The 21768-nt window shown below is 51.7% G+C and overlaps 4 protein-coding genes across 7 annotated transcripts in view; 3 read left to right on the top strand and 1 right to left on the bottom strand.

The window, feature by feature from the left end:
• The window catches only part of Gcn2 (eukaryotic translation initiation factor 2 alpha kinase Gcn2), a 387266-nt gene that overhangs the window by 44590 nt on the left and 320908 nt on the right, over nt 1–21768 (bottom strand). For all 4 annotated transcript variants that reach the window (XM_076808485.1, XM_076808487.1, XM_076808484.1 and 1 more), the window contains one exon: nt 8–490. In XM_076808485.1, coding sequence (XP_076664600.1) covers nt 8–490 — 483 coding nt within the window. The remainder of the gene's footprint in view (nt 1–7; nt 491–21768) is intronic.
• LOC143367031 (uncharacterized) overlaps nt 1–21768 on the top strand; it is a 426392-nt gene that overhangs the window by 318365 nt on the left and 86259 nt on the right. The window lies entirely within an intron of this gene.
• The window catches only part of LOC143367013 (uncharacterized), a 236059-nt gene continuing 231911 nt past the window's right edge, over nt 17621–21768 (top strand). Inside the window, 1 exon segment of the mRNA XM_076808602.1 lies at nt 17621–20173. Coding sequence (XP_076664717.1) covers nt 19287–20173 — 887 coding nt within the window. The 5' untranslated portion in view covers nt 17621–19286.
• Nucleotides 20173–21632, top strand: LOC143367033 (uncharacterized). Its single transcript, XM_076808644.1, has one exon. It carries the CDS (start codon nt 20306–20308, stop codon nt 21272–21274), a length of 969 nt encoding a protein of 322 aa, XP_076664759.1. The 5' UTR covers nt 20173–20305; the 3' UTR covers nt 21275–21632.

The following is a 21768-nucleotide window of genomic DNA, read 5'->3' as shown; positions in this document are numbered from 1 at the left end:
ACTATACCTTAACACCAAACGCTTCAACATTTTCCATGACAGTTTCAATATCCTTTAGTCCTTCTTTAGCTAATGTAGCAGCATCTCCCTTTCTTTTTGTAATAGTTTTGAGGACACTATGAATTTTGGGAATAGAACTCTCAGTCTCGAACAAATTGAATAATGTTTCCATAGCTTGATCAGTTAAGCATAAACTTATTAAATGTGTTTGTATTTGAAATCTCGAAAATTTTCTGTCACGTGCATCTCGAAGAATTGAATATATGTCTTGATATTTTTCTTGATCAATTCCACAATATATCAACACAGCTTTTAATAAAGAAGTATGGTTCAACTGAATAGTGAAATTTCGTTCTTGTAATGGTGGTAATTCATTGATCAGCTCCCAGAAAATATATATTAATTCAGCTTCCATTAGTAAGTTATTAGCCGTAGGACTTATTATGTCGAATGCACATTCGTAAAGTTGTCTCGGATGGAAACCTGGAACCTGCGAATTTTTAATCACTATCAGTTAGGAATAAATCAATGTGTACATATGATATAACGTATGTTTATTTTTTCGACTAATTTTAAAAACGAAGTAAAATTTTTTACTATATCTAATATACAAGGTGATTCAAAATTATAGACCAATCGAGTAGGGAGTTGTAGAGAATAATAAAAGAAACATTTTCTGTCTAGTAAACATATGTCCGATTTCATTTTATTTTTTAGTTATGAGTTTCTGAAAATGCAGGTTTCGGGCACATGTCGAGGAGCAATCCCTATACACACCAGCTGCTCTGAGAGGCAAGCAGGACTCAAAACTCAAGATTATGTGAGGTATTAGTGAAGCCTTAAGCTTTAAGCACTAAATTACATGTTGCTTGACATGAATCTAATCCCACTTCTTTCCCATACATACATTGTAACAGTAATTAATAATTTTAGTTACAATACTCATAACTACGACAAGAAACCATGTCGCATTATTTACAATGTGTTTAAAATAATTTACTAATATTTAATTTAGGGTGCAAAAATAATAACTACTTAATTCTAAATTCCTAATACTAGATGTTGTATGTTCTTCTACAGCAGGGTTGACTAACTAGTAGCCCGCGAGCTATCGGGACACCTCCGCCTTACTGCCACGCTAACGGCCCTTTCCATACCTACCAGACTCTGATGATCGCAGTCGAATTCCTCCTTCATTCCTTCTCTTTTTGACTGAGATCGTCAAAGTCTGGTAGGTATGGAGGGGATCGTTCCACTTGGCAGCAAGGCGGAGGTGCCCCCGCTGGCTCGCGGGCCACCAGTTAGTCAACCCTGTTCTACAGTATGACTTTTCTGTATTGTAATACAAATATAACAGTTTAAAGATCGACCGTTTTTTGGCAAAAAATTTGTAATCCTTTAATTTTAATGCTGAATGGAGAAACAAAAATTCGATTGTTTAGCAAATCTATCGACTCTGAAACATTATTGCATGCGGCTTTTTGGTACTAATTTAGAAGTTTTCCATCCTCACCGATTTCAATGATTTTTGGATATGTTGTCAGGGACACGATTCTGAACAACCTTTTCCTATACATGTTACCGCCGCTCGACCTTTGTTTCCGACATATTCGCGAAAAACTGCTGCTACTACACAATGTATTCTACCGTATACCTACCTACAGTACGCGTTCGTGGCAGCGTATACGCCAGCATGGGACAAAACAAATGACAAAGCTAACCTTCGTTTCCGAGATATTTGCGAAAAACTTCTTTTGACTTATTTCCACGCAACGCATTCCACTTTCCAACTTGTCCCGGGTATTAGTATTGGTTGGAGCTAGATTAGTGCGGGGGGCGCGAGCCCGCTCGCGGGCGCGTAGAGCATGGTAGCGAACCGATATGAGTCGGGGTGTTGACGGGCATCCACAAGTTTCTGGTTCAAATCTCTAAACTCACATCAGGTCGCTATCATGCTTTACGCGCACCCGCACTAATCTAGCCCCAACCAATACTAATACCCGGATCAAGTTGGAAACTGGAATGCGTTGCGTCGGAATAAATCAACAAAAGTTTTTCGCAAATATCTCGAAAACGAAGGTCGTGCGGCGTTAACATGTATAGGAAAAAGTTGTTCAGAATCTTGATCCTGATAACATATCCAAAAATCATTGAAATCAGTGAGGATGGAAAGCTTCTAAATAATTACTGGCTTTTTTGTTCGCTTGTTCGATTTAGTATCGTAACTATATATTACATCATTAAAATCACGGTTCTAACTATTTTATAACAAACGCGTCAAACGATCGTATATTCTATTTTACCGACCGAGCGTAATTTTCGTTAATCTCTCGTCCCGCTTCACCGACTTAGCGCCAAAGGATCCTTATTTTCTATTAAACCAAGAGAGCGTTATTTTCGTTAATCTCTCGTTCCGCTACACCGACTTAGCTCCGAAACCGAAATCACATAATATTATTTATTACCGACCGATACGTCGTTCCATAATTATCTTATGTTCAATTATATAAATTTATCATCACACGACTCAGTGTCGTATCCTATGTTCATTTCGACCTAGCGTTCAACACCTATTTTTTGAATAAACTATTTTGCTATTATTGTTAAAAGAAGGACTCTCGTTTCTTGAAATTCATTTCTTTGTCCCACGCCAACCGAACCAAATCCTACAATTCCACGGGTAACTGCTCTACACGTGGAATCTCCTGTAATTAACGGCAACGCCTCGTTTGAGAACGTTACACAAGCAATAACATGATAATTATTACTGTAAGTAGCAACAATTATGTTGCTGCGATACGTATACTTGTTTCTAGATATTGCATAATTTTAATACACTATATATGTAGATATATAACACTGAATTGTAGTTATCCATCTTTATCGGTTTCAAATTATTATATTTCTCATAAACAATTAAGTTATTGCTTTGATTCATCCTGCGAGAAAATCGTAGGTGTAAAAAATATCATTTTTCCGCGACTTCTACAGGGTGTCTGCGTAAAGAGTGGACAGCTGGATATCTCCTAAAGTACTGGAGATAAAAAATTTAAAAAAATATGTAATTGAATTGTTCGAGGGGACTAATACGATGGTCAAGTTCGGTTTTTCAAATGGAACTACTTTTTTGGAAGACCTGAGTTGATAGTGCATTCCAAGACAAATTCAATAAGCTTTAATGTATACACTTTATTTACACTGGTTTTTAAGATATTGCGCTTGCAAAATTACTGATTTTCACTGGAAGAAAACCGTCTGGAATAGCAAGGACCGGGGACGGTCTTACTGGCGCCACGGGTGGCATTGCCTGTTAAAACTGATACTTACCTGCCAAAGGTCTGGGTTAGGGATGGCAAGCCGGGAGTAAAATTCGAGTTTGGATCGGTCGTGCCCGTGATTTGGCTCGTGCCGGTCACGGGAGGAGTCGGACCGATCATTGCACATTCTCGACGCTCTGGAACGGCACCCCTTCGGCTGTCGGCTTGCCGACGCATGGCTGAAGGGGAACTCCGATGGGTTCCATGTTCTCTCAACTGGGTTGCCGACGCTGGTGGTACCCCCGGGCCTTCGGGTCGCGAGGGGAGGATCCAGTGTCAGCCCGGAGCGGAGAACTTGGACGAAGTTGGAGGCCCGACCGGGGTAAGACCATGCACCGCACCTCCACGTCGGTGCTCCCGGGGTCCCTGCGTGACTTTGTCTCGCTAGGGGCGCGGACGCGGGCATGGCATTTGCGCTCCCCTGCTGTGTATATCGCTTGCAGGGGTCACCGTCTTCGTCTTCTCAGCAGCAGGGAAGTAAAACGCTGGCTGGGTGTTCCCCCCGCCTTAGTGGGGATGGTTGGGAGACCGCTGGGCGGTGGGGTCGTCGCCCTTTAAGACACTTTTTATGGATGGAGAATCTTAGCGCAGCCTCGGAAAAAACGCCGCTACCAGGGGGTTATCGCCTGGCTCAGGTTGGTCTCGTCAGCAGCCAGCCTGAAGTATGTGTGACTGACGACGTCGTGTTGGGGCCGCGGACCGACGTCACTGGTGCTGGGGAGGGTATGTTGCCACCCCACCCAGAATCCACTACAGCAGCCGACCAGGACATATCCACGGACATTCTTTCCGGTATGGAGGGAGGTGGAGGCGCTGCATCGTTGCATGCAGTTCTCCCCGGTACAACGGAGAGCGGAGTTGGGCGGAGTCAGCGTTCGATCGCTTCGTGCGGGTCGCTGGCTTCGTCGCAGGACCAGCGTTCGATCGCGGTTTCGCGGGTCGCTGGCCTGTGGGAGGGGGTTGGGGATTGGAGCGCGACGAGCGGGGGTGGCACTCCAGCCATTTCCCGCGGCGAGCGCTCAGATGTGAGCGAGGCTGCGGCACCGGTCGTGGCGACGCGAAGCGCACGTGGGATCCCCTACGTGCGCAGCGTCGTAGAGGTGCGCCCACCCGCGGAGGGGGAGCTCTTCGGGCTGCGTCGCGAGGTGGCCGAGGCTATGGGGCGCTTGGATCGGGACGCCATCTCGATCGAGGTCGCGCGGGGGTTCCCGGCGGTGGCCCTTTTCGCGTCGGCGACGCCGGGGCATCGGGGCGCCGAGTTTGGGGCGCCGGGTTTGGAGTTGGCGGAGGCCCGTGTCGTGTTGGAGAGATGCGACGCGGGGGCGCCGGTTGTCAGTGCTGGCGCTGACGACGTCGTTGTCCTCTCCTCGGACCTTGAAGGAGGAGGGCGCACGGAGGCCGCTGGCTCGGCAATGGTGGTCGACGAGCCGACCCGTGAGGACGACGATGGCGGCGGGTCCGACGTCGGGGCGGTTCGACGTCGGGGAGGCGTCCGTCCCCTGGCTGTGACGGATGCCGAGGAGGAGGAGGACCGGGACGTCGCGGAGGACGGCGCCGGGGATGCGCGGGACGCTCCCCTGCCCTCGTCCAACGGTGGAACCGGCGCAGCGCGGGGGCCTGGATTTGTCCCTGGCAAGAGGGGCCATAGGCCGGGGGTATGGACCGACCCGGCCAAACTTGGCCCTGGAATGAAGGCTCTCCCGGGCCGAGCGGAGCTCCGCGACTGGGCCGAGACTCTCTCGGTCGGCGGTCTCGCTGGGCAGGCTCAGCGCGAGCTGGACGCGGTCGCGGCCACCATCGGCGCGGCGGGACACATGAAGACGACGGATAAGCGGGCGATTAGGATCGCCATACGTCGTGCGTCCGCCGTCGCCGCGGAGCTCTTCGGAAGGGCCGAGAGGGGTGAAAACCCTAACAAACCGGCACGGGAGGTTGTCGTCCGTCAGGGTGCGTGGGAGCTTAAATCGAATAAGCTCTCCACGCAGGTGGGAGCCCTGACGAAGCAGGCGCGCTCCAGGGAGCAGGAGCTGGAGTCCCTGCGGGGGAGATACGCGCGCCTGGAGGCCCGCGCGACCATGGCCGGCTTGGATGTGTCGGAGAATCTTCCGTCCGGTCCCGCCGTGCCCGTCCCCGCTCGCGGGGGGCTCCTCCCCTCGTGTGTGCCCCACCTGGACGATTCCTTCGTCCCGGTGGGGGTGACGCCCGTGCCGGGTCCATCGTCGGCCGCGAGACCCTCCCCCCTGCGCGTTACGCCGGCGGATGGCAGGGGAAAGAAGAGGAGGAGGGTGGTGTCCCCCCGCGCTTCCTCGGCGGAATCTGCGTCCCGCGGCGCGGGCGCCAGTGTCGCGGAGCAGCCCTGGGACATGGTGCTGCGACGCATGGAGGAGCTGGAGAGAAGGGTGGAGGGACGCCTCCTCCACCTGGGAGAGGTGCTCGGCCGGGGCGAGCGGACGCGTAAGTCGGTCGGCCCGCCGTCAGCCGCTGCCCGGGAATGGGCGAAAATAGGCGGGGGCGCGTCGTTTGCGGGCGCGGTCGGGGGCCCGTCCCGCGGGGAGGGGAAGCGGGAGAGACGCTTTGCCGGCGGGCCGGTGGCTGCTTCCGCGGACGGATTGGGGGCTATTATTCCTCCTCCCGCTCTGTTTGCCTCCCCCGGTGAGGGGGGGACCGTGCCCCTTCCGGCTCCGCCGACCCGCGTTCCGGCGTCTGCCGGCGCGGGGCGTGGGAGGGGGAGGGTGAGGGGGACGACGGGGACCGCTCCTGCCGCTCGCGGGGGAGCGGGTGCTGCTCCTGTGGGTGCGAGTGCTCCTCCCCCGGTCGGACGTTCGGGTGGGACGCGGGTTGTGGCTGCCGGGGCTGCCAGAACAGCGAATGCGGGGGTGATAACGCCGGTTCCCGGCGCCCCCCGCGTGCGGGCCCCGGAGCCTGGGACTCGGGTTGCCACCCAGGCCGCATGGACCCAGGTCCTCGGCCGCAAGGCCAGGAAAGCGGCGAAGGTGGCTGCCGGTGGCAGCGAAGGGGGGGTGGTACGGCGTGGGGGCGCCGCGACGCCGGCTCCTCAACGGTCGGGCGCGCCCGGGAGAGCCCTGGTCGCGATTCCGCGCGCCCCCAGATCCGCGGCGGTGGCCATCACCGCTCCGGTTGGGGGGGAGAGCGACTTCTCCGCGCGGGTCGCAGGCGCGATGGCGGCCATTAAGGTCGCCGACCTCGGCATAACATCTATGCGTCCGAGGCGCGCCGTCACCGGGGGACTCGTCCTCGAGATCCCGGGGGCGCGGGGCTCGGCCAGAGCTGCGGCCTTGAAGGCCAAGCTCGTGGAGCAGCTGGGGGGCACCGGGATAAAGGTGCATTGCCCCCAGAAGATGGCCGAGTTCCGACTCGGCGGCCTGACGGAGCTGGCGTCGGTGGAGGCGATTCGCGCTGCCATAGCGACGCAGGGAGGGTGCTCGTCGGCCGACGTCTCGGTCGGCGAGAAGCGGCGGGACCCGGCGGGACTTTTCTCCCTGTGGGTTCGCGCTCCCGCGGCGGCGGCGTCCGTGCTAGTTAGGGCGGGGAGAGTTGTTGTTAACTCCCTCGCCGCACGAGTGGTGCCGCTCGCACAGAGGAGGCTCCAATGCTACCGGTGTCTGGAGTTCGGTCACGTACAGGCCAAGTGCTCCAGCCCGGTTAGCCGACGCCTCCTCTGCTACCGGTGCGGGGTTGAGGGACACACGGCGCGACGCTGTGTCGCCGTCCCCAATTGCCCCTTGTGCACCGGCGCGGGATTGCCCGGCGGCCATCGTATGGGGGGCCCTGCCTGTCGGCCCCCTCCTGCGTCGGCAGCAAAGGCGGGGAGGGTGAGGGGGGCGACCCGGGATGTTCCCGGTGTTTCTCGTGCCTCCGCGTTGACGGCGTCCCGTGCGGCGCCGTCTCCCCCGTCCCCGTCCGCGTCCGCGTCCCCTGCTGCGGCGGCTGGTTCCGCCGCGCCCGCGCCCGCCGAGAGCATGGAGACCGGCGTACTGGTCTCCACCTCGGCGGCCAAGTCCGGCCCGGGCAAACGGAAGGCCCGTGAGGAGCCCGGGGCTGCGTCCGACGCTCTCTCTGCGCCGTCTTCGCCGGGGGACTCCCCTCGGAAGGGGTCGAGGAAGAAGAGGGAGAGGGGAAGCAGCCCAGTGCTTCCCCCGAGTGGGCCCCGACCCGAGGGGAGAGAGGCCTTTTTAAAGGCCGGGAAGGCGACCGACCCCGACGATACAACCCGGGGTTCGGGGACGGCGTGCGACACGGAGGAGGCGATTCTCCTCGCGCAGGCGATCGCCATGTCGTTCGGCGGGGGGCTTGTCTCCCCCGCCGAGGAGAGTGTCGTCGGGGCCCCCCAGCAGGCGGGGGTCGGAGCCCGACCCGAGCAGAATCCGGTGGAGGCCGCTGACGAGGTCACGTAATGCCTCGAGGCCCGCCGATTCTGCTCGCCAACCTCAACCACTCCATGCGAGCGCACGACCTGCTTGAGCAGGCTCGCCTGGAGTTGGGGGTCGGGCTGGTCGTCGCCGCCGAGCCGTATCCGCTGCCGGACCGATGCTTTCGGTCCACGAATCCGGATCGGCAGGTGGCGATGATGTGGGGAGTGGGCCGCGGTGCCCTGCCGTGTTCGGTCGCCCGACACGGGAGAGGCTGGATGGCTGCCCGGTGGGGGGGATTCCTCGCGGTTGGGTGCTACTTCGCCCCGAGACTTTCCGTCGCGGAGTTCGAGGACCGGCTACACGAGCTGGGGGCCTTTATAGTCCCCCAGAGAGCTCAGCCGGTCGTGCTTCTGGGGGATTTCAACGCTCACGCCACCGAGTGGGGTGCTCCCAGAACGGACTCCAGGGGCGAGGTGCTTCTCGAGTGGACGGAGGCGATGGGGTTCTCGCTAAAGAACCCCCACGCGGTCACGACGTACCGCGGCCCGCGGGGCGAGTCGGTGATCGACTTGATCTGGGTGAATCCCGCGGCCGCCGCGTCAACGTCTGACTGCTGGGTGGCGGAGGATTGCGAGCCAGCTTCTGATCACATGTATGTGATGCTGGCCACCTCCGCTCCCCCGCCTCCCCCCCGAGTCGGAGGGCATCCACCGCGATGGGCGCTCGCGCGCCTCGATGCTGAGGCGGCCCTGCTCGCTTCCTCCGTCGTCGCCTGGCCTCCGTTGCCCGGCGGCGTCCTCGATGACCCCGTTGCCGGCGCGCTCTGGTTCCGTGGCGCGTTGCAGGCGATCTGCGACGCGACTATGCCACGGACCGGGCCGCCGGGTGGGGGTCGGAGGTCGGTGTACTGGTGGTCCGCCGAGATCGCGGACCTCCGCGCGGCTAATTTAACAGCCAGACGCCAGTACACCAGGGCCCGTCGTCAGGACCGACGGCGGGTCTCGGAGGAAAGGCTCCGCGAGCTGCGTTCCGCCTTTTCGGCGGCGCGGCGCGAACTTCGCGGAGCCATAGCCCGGGCGAAAGATCAATGCTGTCGGGAATTCGTCGCGACCCTCAACGAGGACCCTTGGGGGCGCCCGTACAAGGCCGTGTCCGTGAAACTCGGTCCTTGGGCGCCCCCCGTCACGGAGGGCCTCGATCCCCGGCTCCTAGACCAAGTTCTAGTGGCGCTGTTCCCCCCTCCCCCGGTACACGGGGAGGGTGGCGCCGACGAGTCCGGGGATCCGTGGTTGATCGGGGGTGCGGATACTTCCGATGCCCCCGGGGTCAGCGACGAGGAGCTCGCTTCCTCGGTGGAGCGAATGCGTAAGAGGAACGCGGCTCCGGGTCCCGACGGTGTGCCCGGGCGAGTATGGGCCTGCGCGTTGAGTGCCCTTGGAGTCGGCCTCAGGCGGCTGTTCGACGCCGTCCTGAGAACCGGCAGATTCCCCCCTGCCTGGAAGGAGGCGAGGCTGGTCCTCCTCCGGAAGCCTGGAAAACCCGCGGAGTCACCCTCGGCTTATAGGCCGATATGCCTCCTGGACGAGGCGGGCAAGCTCCTCGAGCGTGTCGTGGCTGCCCGCCTGTGCGCGCACCTGGAGGCCGTTGGCCCGGACCTATCCGACCGCCAATTCGGCTTCAGACGGCAGCGATCGACCATAGATGCGATTCAACTCGTACGATCGCTGTCGCGCCGAGCGGCCGAGGGGGGCGGTGTGAGCGTTGCTGTCTCGTTAGACATAGCCAACGCCTTTAACACCGTCTCCTGGGCGGCGATCGAGCGGGCGCTGGTGTTTCACAACGTCCCGCTCTACCTTCGCCGCCTGGTCCGGGACTACCTCCGCGACCGATCGGTGTCATACGTCGGCCGTGGAGGGAACGGGGTGGCTCCAGTGCACCGCGGGGTTCCGCAGGGGTCCGTGTTGGGCCCCCTGCTATGGAACCTAGCCTACGACGCGGTGCTGCGGGTTGAGATGCCGTCGCCGGAGGTCTCGTTGGTCTGCTACGCCGACGACACTCTGGTGGTGGCTTCCGGGCGGAAGTGGAGGGACGCGATCGGCCTCGCGGAGAGAGCGCTGCGACGCGTCGTTGCCTCGATCGGGACGCTCGGTCTGCGAGTCGCCTTGGAGAAAACCGAGGCGATGTGGCTCGCGGACAGGGTTGGGAGCGGTGTCCCCAACGGAGCGTCCCTGAGGATCGGGGAAGCCTGCATCAGGGTCGGCCGATCGATGAAGTATCTCGGTCTGACCCTGGACACCTACTGGCGATTCACGCGCCACTTCAAGACCCTCGCCCCCAGGTTGGAGAAGCAGGTATTCGCCTTTCGTCGAATCATGCCCAACCTGGGTGGTCCACACGAGGGTGTTCGACGGTTATACGTGACGGTCGTTCGGTCCATGGCGCTGTACGGCGCGCCTGTCTGGGCCGGCGACCTGGAGGACTGCCGCGTTGGGCGCGAACTTTTGGCAAGAGTTCATCGCCTGGCGGTCCTCCGATCCGTGCGAGCTTATCGCACGGTGTCACACGTCGAACTGTCCGCCTTGGCCGGGTCCCCTCCTTTCCATCTGCTCGCGGAGATGGAGGCGGAAGTATATTCCGCCGTCCGAGGTCTCCGCGAAGCTGGGGGCCCACTGGCCGACGGGCAAGAAGTGGCGAGGGGCCAGGCCCGGCAGCGCATGGAAGCCAAATGGCTCGAATGGTTGGCCCTCCCAGAACATCGGGAGGGTCGCGTTGTCGGGGCGCTCCTGCCCATCATGAACGAATGGGTGGGGCGCGGGTATGGCAGGCTTACCTTCCGCCTGACGCAGATCATCACAGGTGTCGGCTGTTTCGGCACCTATCTGCGTCGCATCGGGCGGGAGGAGACGTCGCGGTGCTTCAGCTGCGACTCGGGCGACGAGGATACGGCGGATCACACCCTGGCCAGATGCCGGGAGTGGATCGACGATCGCCGTGTCCTCGAGTTGCAGCTGGGCCCGGATCTCTCGCTGCCGACGGTCGTGCGTCGCATGGCGAGGGACCGGGCGTGTTGGGTGGCCGTCTCCGTGTATGCGGAGGCGGTCATGGGAGAGAAGGAGGAGGCGGAACGCGAGCGGGAGATGACGGGTCACCCGTCCCGTCTCGCGGCCCCCAGACGCCGAGGTCGGCGAAGATGACCTGGAGCCGGGGGAGGTCGGGTGGTGACGTAGTTCAGCGCGTCACCCCGCTCCCCGACGGCGAATCACCGGGTCTGGGGGGCCCCCCTCTTCGGGGCCACCTTGGGGGGTGGTGGCAGTGCCACGGGGTTGCCGTCGGCGTCGCGTCGTGGCAGGTCGCGACGTGCGGCGGCGGCGTAAAGATCTGGGGGTCCTCGTTTCTGAGGGCCCCCTCGGGGGGTAGCCGAACACCCGCTACCCCCCCGGGAGCCGCGCTATAAGCGCTCTTTTTCAACGCGCTCCCGTCGTAGGCGATCGAACAGACAGGGTGAGTTCGGCGGTCAACGGGACCGTCATTGCACTCTGCCCCTGCCCCGGGGTGTCCGCTTGCGGCTCTCCCGGGTGCGGCGGCGGAAGAACGGTCCCTTGGATCATTTGACCAGGTGCCGTCTCCCCGCCCGGCCACTGTCCGGGTTACTGTTCGATCGCGGGGGTCGCGGGGTGAGGGTGCCGGGGGGCACACTCACCCCTCCGCAACACCATGCGACCCCCAGAAGTGGCGACGCGGACGAGTGGTCCGTCGCGCGTCGCCGGAGTTTCGGGAAGGCCCCGCCGTCATCGCGCGGGGTTGTTGAGCGCGGAGTTCGCCTTTGCGCTGAGGGGGGGGCAAGCGGATGTATCGCTAGTTTGCTCCCGCATAAAGTCCCTCCCCTCGTGCGCGCGACTCCGCGCCCGAGGAAGACCACCGTGGAGTTTTAGTGGGTGCAAGCCCCACATAACCCCGTCCCTCCCCCGGGGGCCGGGGTATCCGTTAGGGATTTCTCCACGTCAAAAAAAAAAAAAAAAAAAAAAAAAAAAAAAAAAAAAAAAAAAAAAAAAGGGATGGCAAGCCCAAAGGCTGGACAATTCTTTTCCTTCAGAAATGCTACTTAGGCAGGTACATCTGCGGTATCGAGAAGCGCACCATTACTTTTATTTCGCACTTGCTTCTACGCTCGGATGGGCGGTTCTTTGGGAGGGATGCAAGTTGGATTGGTTCGATTAGGAGGAGTGAAAGTTGCTAGACTAAATTACAACCATAGGGAGCAGATTGTATCAGAACCAATCGGATTTGCATCCCTCAAAAACGGCTGCTCTCTTGAAGAGGCCCTGTTCACAGAAATACCTCCTCCCTAATGCCCACCTTCTCTCGCAGCGTAGAAGCAAGTGTGAAATAAAAGTAACGGTGCGCATCTCGATACCGCAGATGTACCTGCCTAAGTAGCATTTCTGAAGGAAAAGAATTGTCCAGCCTTTGGGCTAGCCATCCCTAACCCATACCTTTGGCAGGTAGGTATCAGTTTCAACAGGCAATGCCACTCGTGGCGCCAGTAAGACCATCCCCGGTCCTTGCTATTCTAGAGGGTTTTCTTCCAGTGAAAATCAGTAATTTTGCAAGCGCAATATCTTAAAAACCAGCGGAAATAAAGTGTATACATTAAAACTTATTGAATTTGTTTTGTAACGCACTATCAACTCAGATCTTCAAAAAAAAAAATAGTTCCATTTGAAAACCGAACTTGACCATCGTATCTTTTAAAATAATAACCGAAAAAAAATCGTCTTGGCTAATAAATTAGTCCCCTCGAACCATTCAATTACATTTTGTTTTATTAAATTTTTTATCTCCAGTACTTTAGGAGATATCCAGCTGTCCAGTCTTCCCGCGGACACCCTGTATATGTTTTAAAAAGTTGATACGTCTCAAAAAGTAAACTATTTAATAGTGCATTGGTGTATTTACTCTTTGAGATTACTCGTATTGACATTATGTACCTACTTACTGTCAAAGCGTTGACCGCCGGTGACAGCCACAGCAGTGCATGTGTTAATTGTAATTTCGTTTCCCATCGCATTACTAGGAAAATATCTCGACATTTGTGGATGTACGGAAGTCAAATTTTAATCATTTTTTAAGTCATAAAACATTTTTAGTACCTTCAGATAAACTAAATGTAGGTAGCTATTTAAAAACAGATGTTTCAGTATGCAATAAAGTAACAGCATTTATGACATCCTCTATAAACCAGGTATTTCGGGATTTTCAGTACGTACATTTGGCCATACTTGCCTATCCATTTGAGAAATGCGAATCAATCAGAGGAAATGATACACGTGTATTTCCTATGCAGGGGTAGAAAGTTGATCCAATTGGTCTTGACATACCTAATTTCCTCCCTATGGCCCACCTTTTTTCACACTATTTATACAATAGGCGTTCGTATTTTTGCTATTGGTCGCAATGGTAACTACCCTCAATCTCATATCGTGTGAGAAAAAAAACAAACAGGACGTCGAGATAGTGAATGACTGAGCGATGTTAAAAGTGGTGGCGGAACTGTGGAAGGGAAGCCACAGCAGAGAACTTCCTTCATTTCATTTCAAACACAGTTTCCAGCAATCGGTGATCGCGACGTAGTAAATCCATTCAAACATCTCAAGTAGTATGAAGTGTGAAGGCGTTGTTTCGGCTACTGACCCAACCACCGGCGTTAGCTTCACGTAGATAAAGAAAGCAAGAAAAAGGAGGCTAGTATTTTCCATAGTGGAAATTCCATTGTCTTCGACGTGCGCGCCAAGCATCCGCATGCGCGCCAAGCATCCGCGTGCGGGTCTGGCAGAGCGTTGGCTCATATCGTGCGCGTGGCCTCATAAATTAGGCCCTTTCAAGTGGACAAAAACATCGTGCGCGGCGCGCCGTTGCACTAGTGGGACCCTGCGTTTAGGCAGCGTCAAGCATCACGAATCGTGGTCTGAAGATACGCATTAACATCCACGACCTACAAATATTTGGAAATTGGAATCGGTGTGTGACACATATCCCATGTAGAAATTGTTCTCGGCGACAATCGCGGCAATCATCTCATATTGCCGATTTCAACATGGGGCGCACTAGTCGAAAAACGCGCCGATGTCAAGCAGCGAATGCAGTCCAATGGATCAACACCGATATGGATTGATGAATTGACGGTGGAATTTTGCTTGATGTATGATTCTCAAATTGTAAAGATGACACTTCATAATAAGTCGCTGTATTTCAAACCGGACACAGTAACATTTTTATTTAATCTTGAGCTGTGTATGGGCCATGTGTATTCGCGGTTGTATGAAACTACACATCTTGTGCAGACGAAATTTTTAAATTTTGTTAACGTGCTACAACAGAGCGATGTTGCCTGCGAAACATTAAATACGTATCATGCTGCTAAAATCATGCGTGATAGTGAATATTTCGAAAGCGAATGTCTTGTAGATTGTGAACTGTTAGCATTCGTCATCAATGATATCGTAGATGATGCTCGTAGCGAAATATGTAAAATTATATTTTATTTATATTCTATTTTTATATCCTTTTAATTTTAAATAAATTACTTAAAACATATTATTTCTCCATTTACTTATCCATCTTCTTCCTTCTGTCCTCACCAATTTCTATCGACGCAGCATAATTCTTTCTATGATTCTCAACTGCGACGCGTTTGACTTCAATAGGTATCATATTTCGTTCACGCATTCTTTACATCGGCAAAATGATGTCATTCTGCACGGCTGCCCCAGAGGATTCAAACTACACGTGATCACGCGATATGCTGTGACGTTATGATCGAAAACGTTTGAAAATTTAGCTTTAGAACAAAATGCAATTGTAAATATTGCATATCAAAATTTATGCTGGCACCACATAATTCTTTCTATGATTCTCGCATACTTGTCGTCGTCGCTGGCACCACTATCCACACGGTCTGTATGGGATGCGATTTTCATAATTAATAATTATAAATCCTATTCTTTCTCTATGTACTTATCCATCTTCCTCCATCTGCCCTCATCAATTTCTATCGGCACAACATAATTCTTTCTTCTTCATTCCGCCAAAATGATGTCATCCCGCACGGCTGCTCCAGAGGATTCAAATTATGCGCGATCGCGCCATAAGCTGCGATGTTAAGATCCAAATGTTTGAACAAATTTATATCTGTAAAATGTTTGTTTGATACATATTGGTTCGATATCGCTTCGCTATATTGATTCGCTACATATTGGCTTAATAGATCGGTGCGGAAGGGTATTAGAATTATTATTTTTCTGCATTGAGGGGGGGGGGTCTGTTTGCTATATATTTGTTTGGAAAAAAATTTCTGTTGTGGGTTAGGTCTGAAGAATTGCCGCCGGCGGCTGGGTCTGAAAAATTGCCGCCAGCGGCTGGGTCAGGACTGATCCCATCCTCGGCTACTAGTTCCCCACTCCCCGGCACGTGCGCGCGCAACCAAGTTCCCCTCTCCACTCCCCGCGCGCTCTCATATTCTCCCCGCCGCGCACCCCCCTCAACGCTTCGAGTTAGAACTCATCTAAGGTCGTGTTCAGATATATTTTCCGGTGAGTTTCGTAAGGGGTATTCTCCCACCACACCGCTCGCCTGCCTCGGTGCTCCTTTTCTCTACGTTCTCACTCTCTCTCTCTCGGGTTAGGCCTGCTCGTCGCGCGGTGGGGATTCGGTGCCCATGAGGTACGTATACACGCATCCATCGTTGAAGCACAACATAAGCAATATTATGTTCCAGGCGGACATGGGACATTATGCCACTATAGCTATACTATCCCTCCCACAACCCCCTTTTCATCACATTCCACTCCCATTTATCCCCTGACTATCCTACCCGACGTCACGACTCCCACAGACAATGAAACTTTAAATACACATACCCCACAACCGCAATAAAAAGTTATAATGAAATGAAATTTGTAGTTTGGACTTACCTTTACATGATTTCTAAACCTTTAATTAACGCAGGACAAACTTCCATTACTATAGTCGATATTGCTTGCTTTGTCACTTTAAAAACATATTGCAAGCTTGTATACGAATCGCCTGTTGCTGGAAAGCGTAATGTTATTGCCAACCTCAGTGAAATGGGAATAGCGTCCCTGAACCGAGTATTTTTCTTCATCACTTTAGGTCCGATCATCTGAATGAGCACTTCAAAATCCTCACTGGACATTCACACAAAAATTTTAAACTGTTCCGTGACAAGTTCAACTTTTAATTCAGTCAACATATTGTGTCCCTCTTCTTTTCTGCGTTTATATAGTTCCGTTATCCATCATCGTGTCTCTACTTTTTGTTTAGTTTGCTTTTCTTTTAATAATTTGTACATTAAAAGAAAAGCTGCGCTCGCAATAAGGAGTTGTTCCTCTGATGTCATTGTGACGGTCTGAGCGTGAGGACGCAGAAGAGTTGTAGATCGAGCACTCTTATATTCTCACGATACGTATTAGTCGCCGCCGCACAAGTATAAAAGGTAAAGGGATTATAATACCGAAAGACAACACTTTTGGAGAGGATATGTATATTTAATAGAAGTAGAGGTTCGTCGGTTGTACAGAAACTAAACTAAACTGGCCCTGCGGCTTACTGACCTTAGGCCTAAGGTACTAGCTAGAGGTGGAGGGGTTGATACGTAACCCCGGGTCTCCACCAAGGCGAACACAAATAAAAACATTTTCTCGCGAACATGTTAGCTAACACGCTGTTCGACTCGGTGTGGACGCCAAATAACAGTGTTCGCTAACAAATAACCCTACTAATAGGCGCTAAATTTTCCGGATGGTTACGGTAGACGTATAGAGAGGGTGTTCGCGAACAAAATCCGATGATTCACCAGGCTGGAACATATGTAACGAACATCGGCTGTTTTCTCGTTCTTGTTCCTTTTCAAACCCATGAAACTTGGGCCTTGCTATCCCTTTCCATTGTAGGACTGCTCGTAAACAGGCGACCCTCTACAACCATCCGCCGGCAGGTAATCCACAGAAAATAGTATGTGTAACAAGCACGAATAAAATTTTTATATTTTTTACTTTAACAAAATGAGAATATTTCCAACGTATGGATGAGATATTTCTAATAAAAATGAAACCAAACACGACGCAATTCGGACAAATTTGAATTCCCCTGATAGGGTAAATCCGGGAGACGGGGTCGACCTTATATAAAATGGCTATTAAAACTAATATAGACATTATTTATTTTATCAGAACGAACATATATGTTCAAAATTTTATGTTGATTCAGAAAAACTGGTCGGTATTTGCTTTAAGACAATATTTACTGTAAATCGGGTTGAAAACTGAAGTCATGACATCTGACAACCTCTCCCGAGGTGCCGGGAGAAATGATTTTCGCCGTTGGCAGAGACCACTCACATAACACTGTCCAACAAAATTGAACTTTTTTTCTGTTCTGTAACATTCAATAACCGATTGAGTAGTATAACAATGGGGATTCAAATTCAAATTTGAGTTTCAAGGTCATGATAAGCATTTCCCCCCGACCTCGAAATCCAAATTTGAGTTTGAAAATTTTCAAAATTTGTTTTTTGCCAGCGGCAGGCGGCGACGGCGGCGGATGACGTCATAGAGATGGCGGAGTGGTGGGGGGTATAGCGTGAGAACTGATATCGAATCAATCGACACCGAATCGGTATCGAACCGATACCGAAGTGCGTGGAGGGGGAAACCCGCGGGTGAAATCGGTAAGGAGGGAAATATCAATTTTAAGATATTAATATATAACGAAAAACAGAAACCCGGGGCGACAGGGCTCGAACCCAAGACCTCCGCGTTACTGGTCAGCCGTCTAATCAACTCCCCCAAACGCCAGCGCTCTGGCATTAGTCTTTCCCGAATGGTACATATACCGAAACCAGCGGAGCGTCACATATGTGACACACACGCACGCACGCACGCACGCACGCACGCACGCACACACACACCATGAGCCGTTGCCAAACGTCAGCGTATAATAATTTATTTTTATGAGAAACTGTATCAGATGGTGTCGGATGATGTCGGGAAAGATCGGCGTTCTACATACCACGTATTCGGGGGACGGGGGTATGGGGAAAGAGAGAGTATTACTTAGTGGTACAATCACAGTTATTTTAACCCTTAAGTGGTATACTGTTTTTTCAAACGTAACTGTTATCTTGGGGTCGTGACAGACCCCAAATAAAAAAGGACACAGAAATTTGTAAAGTCGACATTAGATCAATCTCTATGAATACCTATTTTGTTCGTAGGTAATGTATAAAATAATAGATACGTAGAAAGTTAAACTATTATGATCAAATTAATGTAGGGACGCTAGAGTTGCAAGTACGCCGAGCGGCCGGAACGACGGCGGTGACACAGAGCAGGCCATGGGCGGGGTTGCCGGTTTGTCGGTTTGGGTCGCGGGAAAACAAAAGATCGTTTGACGACGTTCAAAGAGGTTCGACTTGGCAACGAGCGTGAGAGAGAGAGAGTGGGAGCGAGAGAGTGCGTTGAGGGTGCGAGGAAGGAAAACGTGGTAGACGGTGGTAGACGGTTGTAGACGGTGGTAGACGGTTGTAGACGGTGCTAGACGGTTGTAGACAGTTGTAGACGGTTGCGAGACGATAGACGTTGTGTGTATGTGTAGAGAGCATTTGGTGGGACTTGTACTGTTTTTACTTATATTAATAAATATTATTCTTTATAATTAAACCTTTGGAAACCTCGTTTCCTACATTAATTAGAAATTCAGTTTACAAACTTAGACAACCAAATATTTTGCAGCGAACCTTGCGTGCTTGGGGTCATAACTAACCCCAGGATACCAGTTAAGGGTTAAAGCTAAATTCGGGGAGGGAAAGAGACAGCACTACATGGTGGTACAAGTACATTTATTCTAAAGCTAAAATTTTTTCAAAGTGTTTTTCAATCTTCACGTCGCAGCGTATCGCGCGATCACGTGTAATTTGAACCCACCCTCAAGGATAAAGCAGCTGCGCGAGATGACGTCATTTTGCGATGCGAATGTAATATGATACTTTTGGAAACGTCGTACGTGAGAATCATGGAAAGAATTGTGCAGTGTCAGCAGAAACTGTGTCGGATGATTTTGCGCGCTAATTTGTCGTACGTGTGAATCATAGAAAGAATTATGCTGTGTCAGAGTAAACTGTCTCGGATGATATCGGGAAGGATCGGCTTTTTATGTGCAATCTATTGGAGGAAGGAGACACGCAGAAAGAGATAAACAGAGATAGCAAATCGTGGTGTAGTTATAAAATATGCACGCTAAACTGCACAAAGTCTCAAATCGCTGCAACGTGTTGCGTGGAAAAAGCATTACAGCCATGGAAAAATTCGCGCAAGTAGAATGTCAATTATTGGATCAATCTGCGCGATTGATTTCACAGGAAGAATACCTCGCGTGGGAATAACGGTGCAACGAGTGTATCAAATCGTTAGAAGAACACAGCCGAGTGAAACGTCCTCGATTATCGATCGGTGTTCAGCAATCGCTTGTTGCTCGAATCGCGCAGCTCGAAGGACTAAAATATTCGTTGCGCGGACGTTTCATGCATGAAGGTGCCGGACATTCAAGCACAGGACTTTTGTGGCGCGAAATAGGCACTGCTTTCGATAGCCGCGTATTAACCGGTGCCATGCTAAATTCGAATTATATCGAGCCGCGCAACTTCCTCCAGGATGCGGAGACCATTGTGTTGGAACATGTACGAGGCGCCTTGAGGAAACATCAGAACCTCAAAGTGAATACTGTGTTCAACGGCGAATTTGTGGCAGGGGACAAACATGCTTGTAAAAGCATCAATACCCGAAACTGCGAACTCTTCGGTACATCCGATCTACAGGAGTGGTACCAACGATGTGTCATCGAACCCATCCTGGCATCGTTGGAAGAGTTCCAGGAACGCGACAGCGGATGGGCACTATCACAAATCCTCAATTTGATTGTCAACGTGAATAAGTACAATCCACTGCGCGCGGGGTGCCACTTCAAGTTGCCGCGGGAAATATTGATGAAGAAAGCGACAATTAGCGTGCGATCCGAGGATAACGCCTGTTTCGCATGGGCAGTGGTCGCAGCTCTCCATCCCGCCGAAAGAAACCCTCATCGGCCAAGTTTATATCCACATTATACATTGGTGCTAAATCTCCAGGGCATTGAGTTTCCAATGTCCACGAAGCAAATTGTAAAGTTTGAAGGGTTGAACAACATTTCCATCAACGTCTATAGCTTCGAGGAGAAGAAGAAGACGGAAAAAGGGTTGACAATCTTTCCACTGCATCTCACCCGCCACAAGAGAGATCGGCACGCAAACCTGCTCTACATTCCAGAACAGGGGGACAGCAATGTGGGACACTTTGTGCTGATCAAGAACTTGTCCCGAATGGTGAGCATGCAGTTGAGCAGGCACAGAGAAAAGAAATTCATCTGTGATCGGTGCGTATATAAAATTATGAAATATTGAAATGTTCCCATGAAAAAAATTAAATAAAAATTTGATTTTATAAGTGCCTGCACTACTTTGGATCCGCTGAGAAATTGGAGGCCCACACAGTGAATTGCCGAGAGATGAACGACTGCGCCATTCTGCTGCCCAGCCAGGACAACAATTTGCTCAGTTTCGATGGCCACGGCAGGAAGGAACGACTCCCCTTCGTGGTGTACGCCGATCTAGAATGCATCCTAGAGAAAACGGAGGATGTCCAGAAGGATGCGGGGGAGCACAAATTGTGCACGTATCAGAAACATAAGGTGCATAGTATTGGCTATTATATGCATTGCTCGTACGATGCATCGTTATCAGCATATCAATATCGTCGCGATGTGGATTGCGTTTCTTGGTTCGTGAAAGAGCTGAAAAATTTTGCGGATTTTGCTAAACCCATCCTCGACAATAATGTTCCCATAGAAAAGTTGACGAAAGACCAGTGGAGGGCATTTCACATCGCGAAGCATTGCCACATTTGTGAAAAGTCATTCGAGGCTGATGATAAACGAGTGCGTGATCATTGCTATCTATCCGGACGGTTTAGAGGCCCCGTACATTCGAAGTGCAATTTAAATTATAAAAATTCCTTTTACATCCCAATAGTTTTCCATAATTTATCCGGCTATGATTCGCATTTTATTATCGAGGAAATAGCTACCGCTTTCGAAGGCAGCGTTTATGTATTACCCATAACTAAAGAAAAATATATTTCATTCACGAAAAATGTCGAAAATACGGCTGAAGAATCAGACTCGCGAAATTGTATTAAATTGCGATTCATCGATTCGTACAAATTTCTAAATACCAGTCTCGACAAATTAGGATCTTTTCTGAGCGCAGATAAATTAAAAATGTTACGATCCCAATTTGAAACATTATCCATCGAAGATTTAAATTTATTGACGCGAAAGGGTGTATTTCTGTATGAATATCTTGATTGCGCGAACAAGCTGCAGGATCTATGCTTACCACAGCTGGAATCATTCTACAGTTCGTTAACGGGTGAGACTGTATCCGAGAGCGATTACGCACACGCCGAGACTGTCTGACAGCGTTTCGGCATTAGAACCTTGGGCGAATACAGCGATTTGTATTTGAAAACAGATGTCTTGTTATTGGCAGATATTTTTGAAAATTTTCGCGAAAGTTGTATCAAGAGTTACGGATTAGATTCCGCGCATTATTATACTTTACCTGGCTTTACATGGGATGCCATGCTAAAACATACCAAAATTACGTTCGAATTATTCACAGACGTTGATATGGTCATGTTTATCGAACGCGGTATACATGGCGGTTTAAGTCAATGTTCCGGAAGATATGCACAAGCCAATAACAAGTACATGCCATCTTACGACGCATCGGAACGGTCATCGTACTTGATGTACTTTGACGTAAACAATTTGTATGGATGGGCACTGTGCCAGCCCTTACCATATGCCAAATATCAATGGGTCGAAGATGTCGCAAATTTTGACGAGTCTTCGATCGCTATCGATTCGCCCACCGGGTACATTCTCGAGATAGATCTGGAATATCCGCA

The sequence above is a fragment of the Andrena cerasifolii genome, chromosome 3 (assembly GCF_050908995.1).
Source record: "Andrena cerasifolii isolate SP2316 chromosome 3, iyAndCera1_principal, whole genome shotgun sequence".
NCBI lineage: Eukaryota > Metazoa > Arthropoda > Insecta > Hymenoptera > Andrenidae > Andrena > Andrena cerasifolii.
The sequence above is the reverse complement of the archived record's forward strand: the minus strand, read 5'-3'. Positions and strand labels throughout refer to the sequence as shown.

Bases quoted from the DNA above. Each gene is read 5' to 3' on its own strand.
- LOC143367033 (XM_076808644.1), top strand. From the start codon at position 20,306: ATGAACGACTGCGCCATTCTGCTGCCCAGCCAGGACAACAATTTGCTC.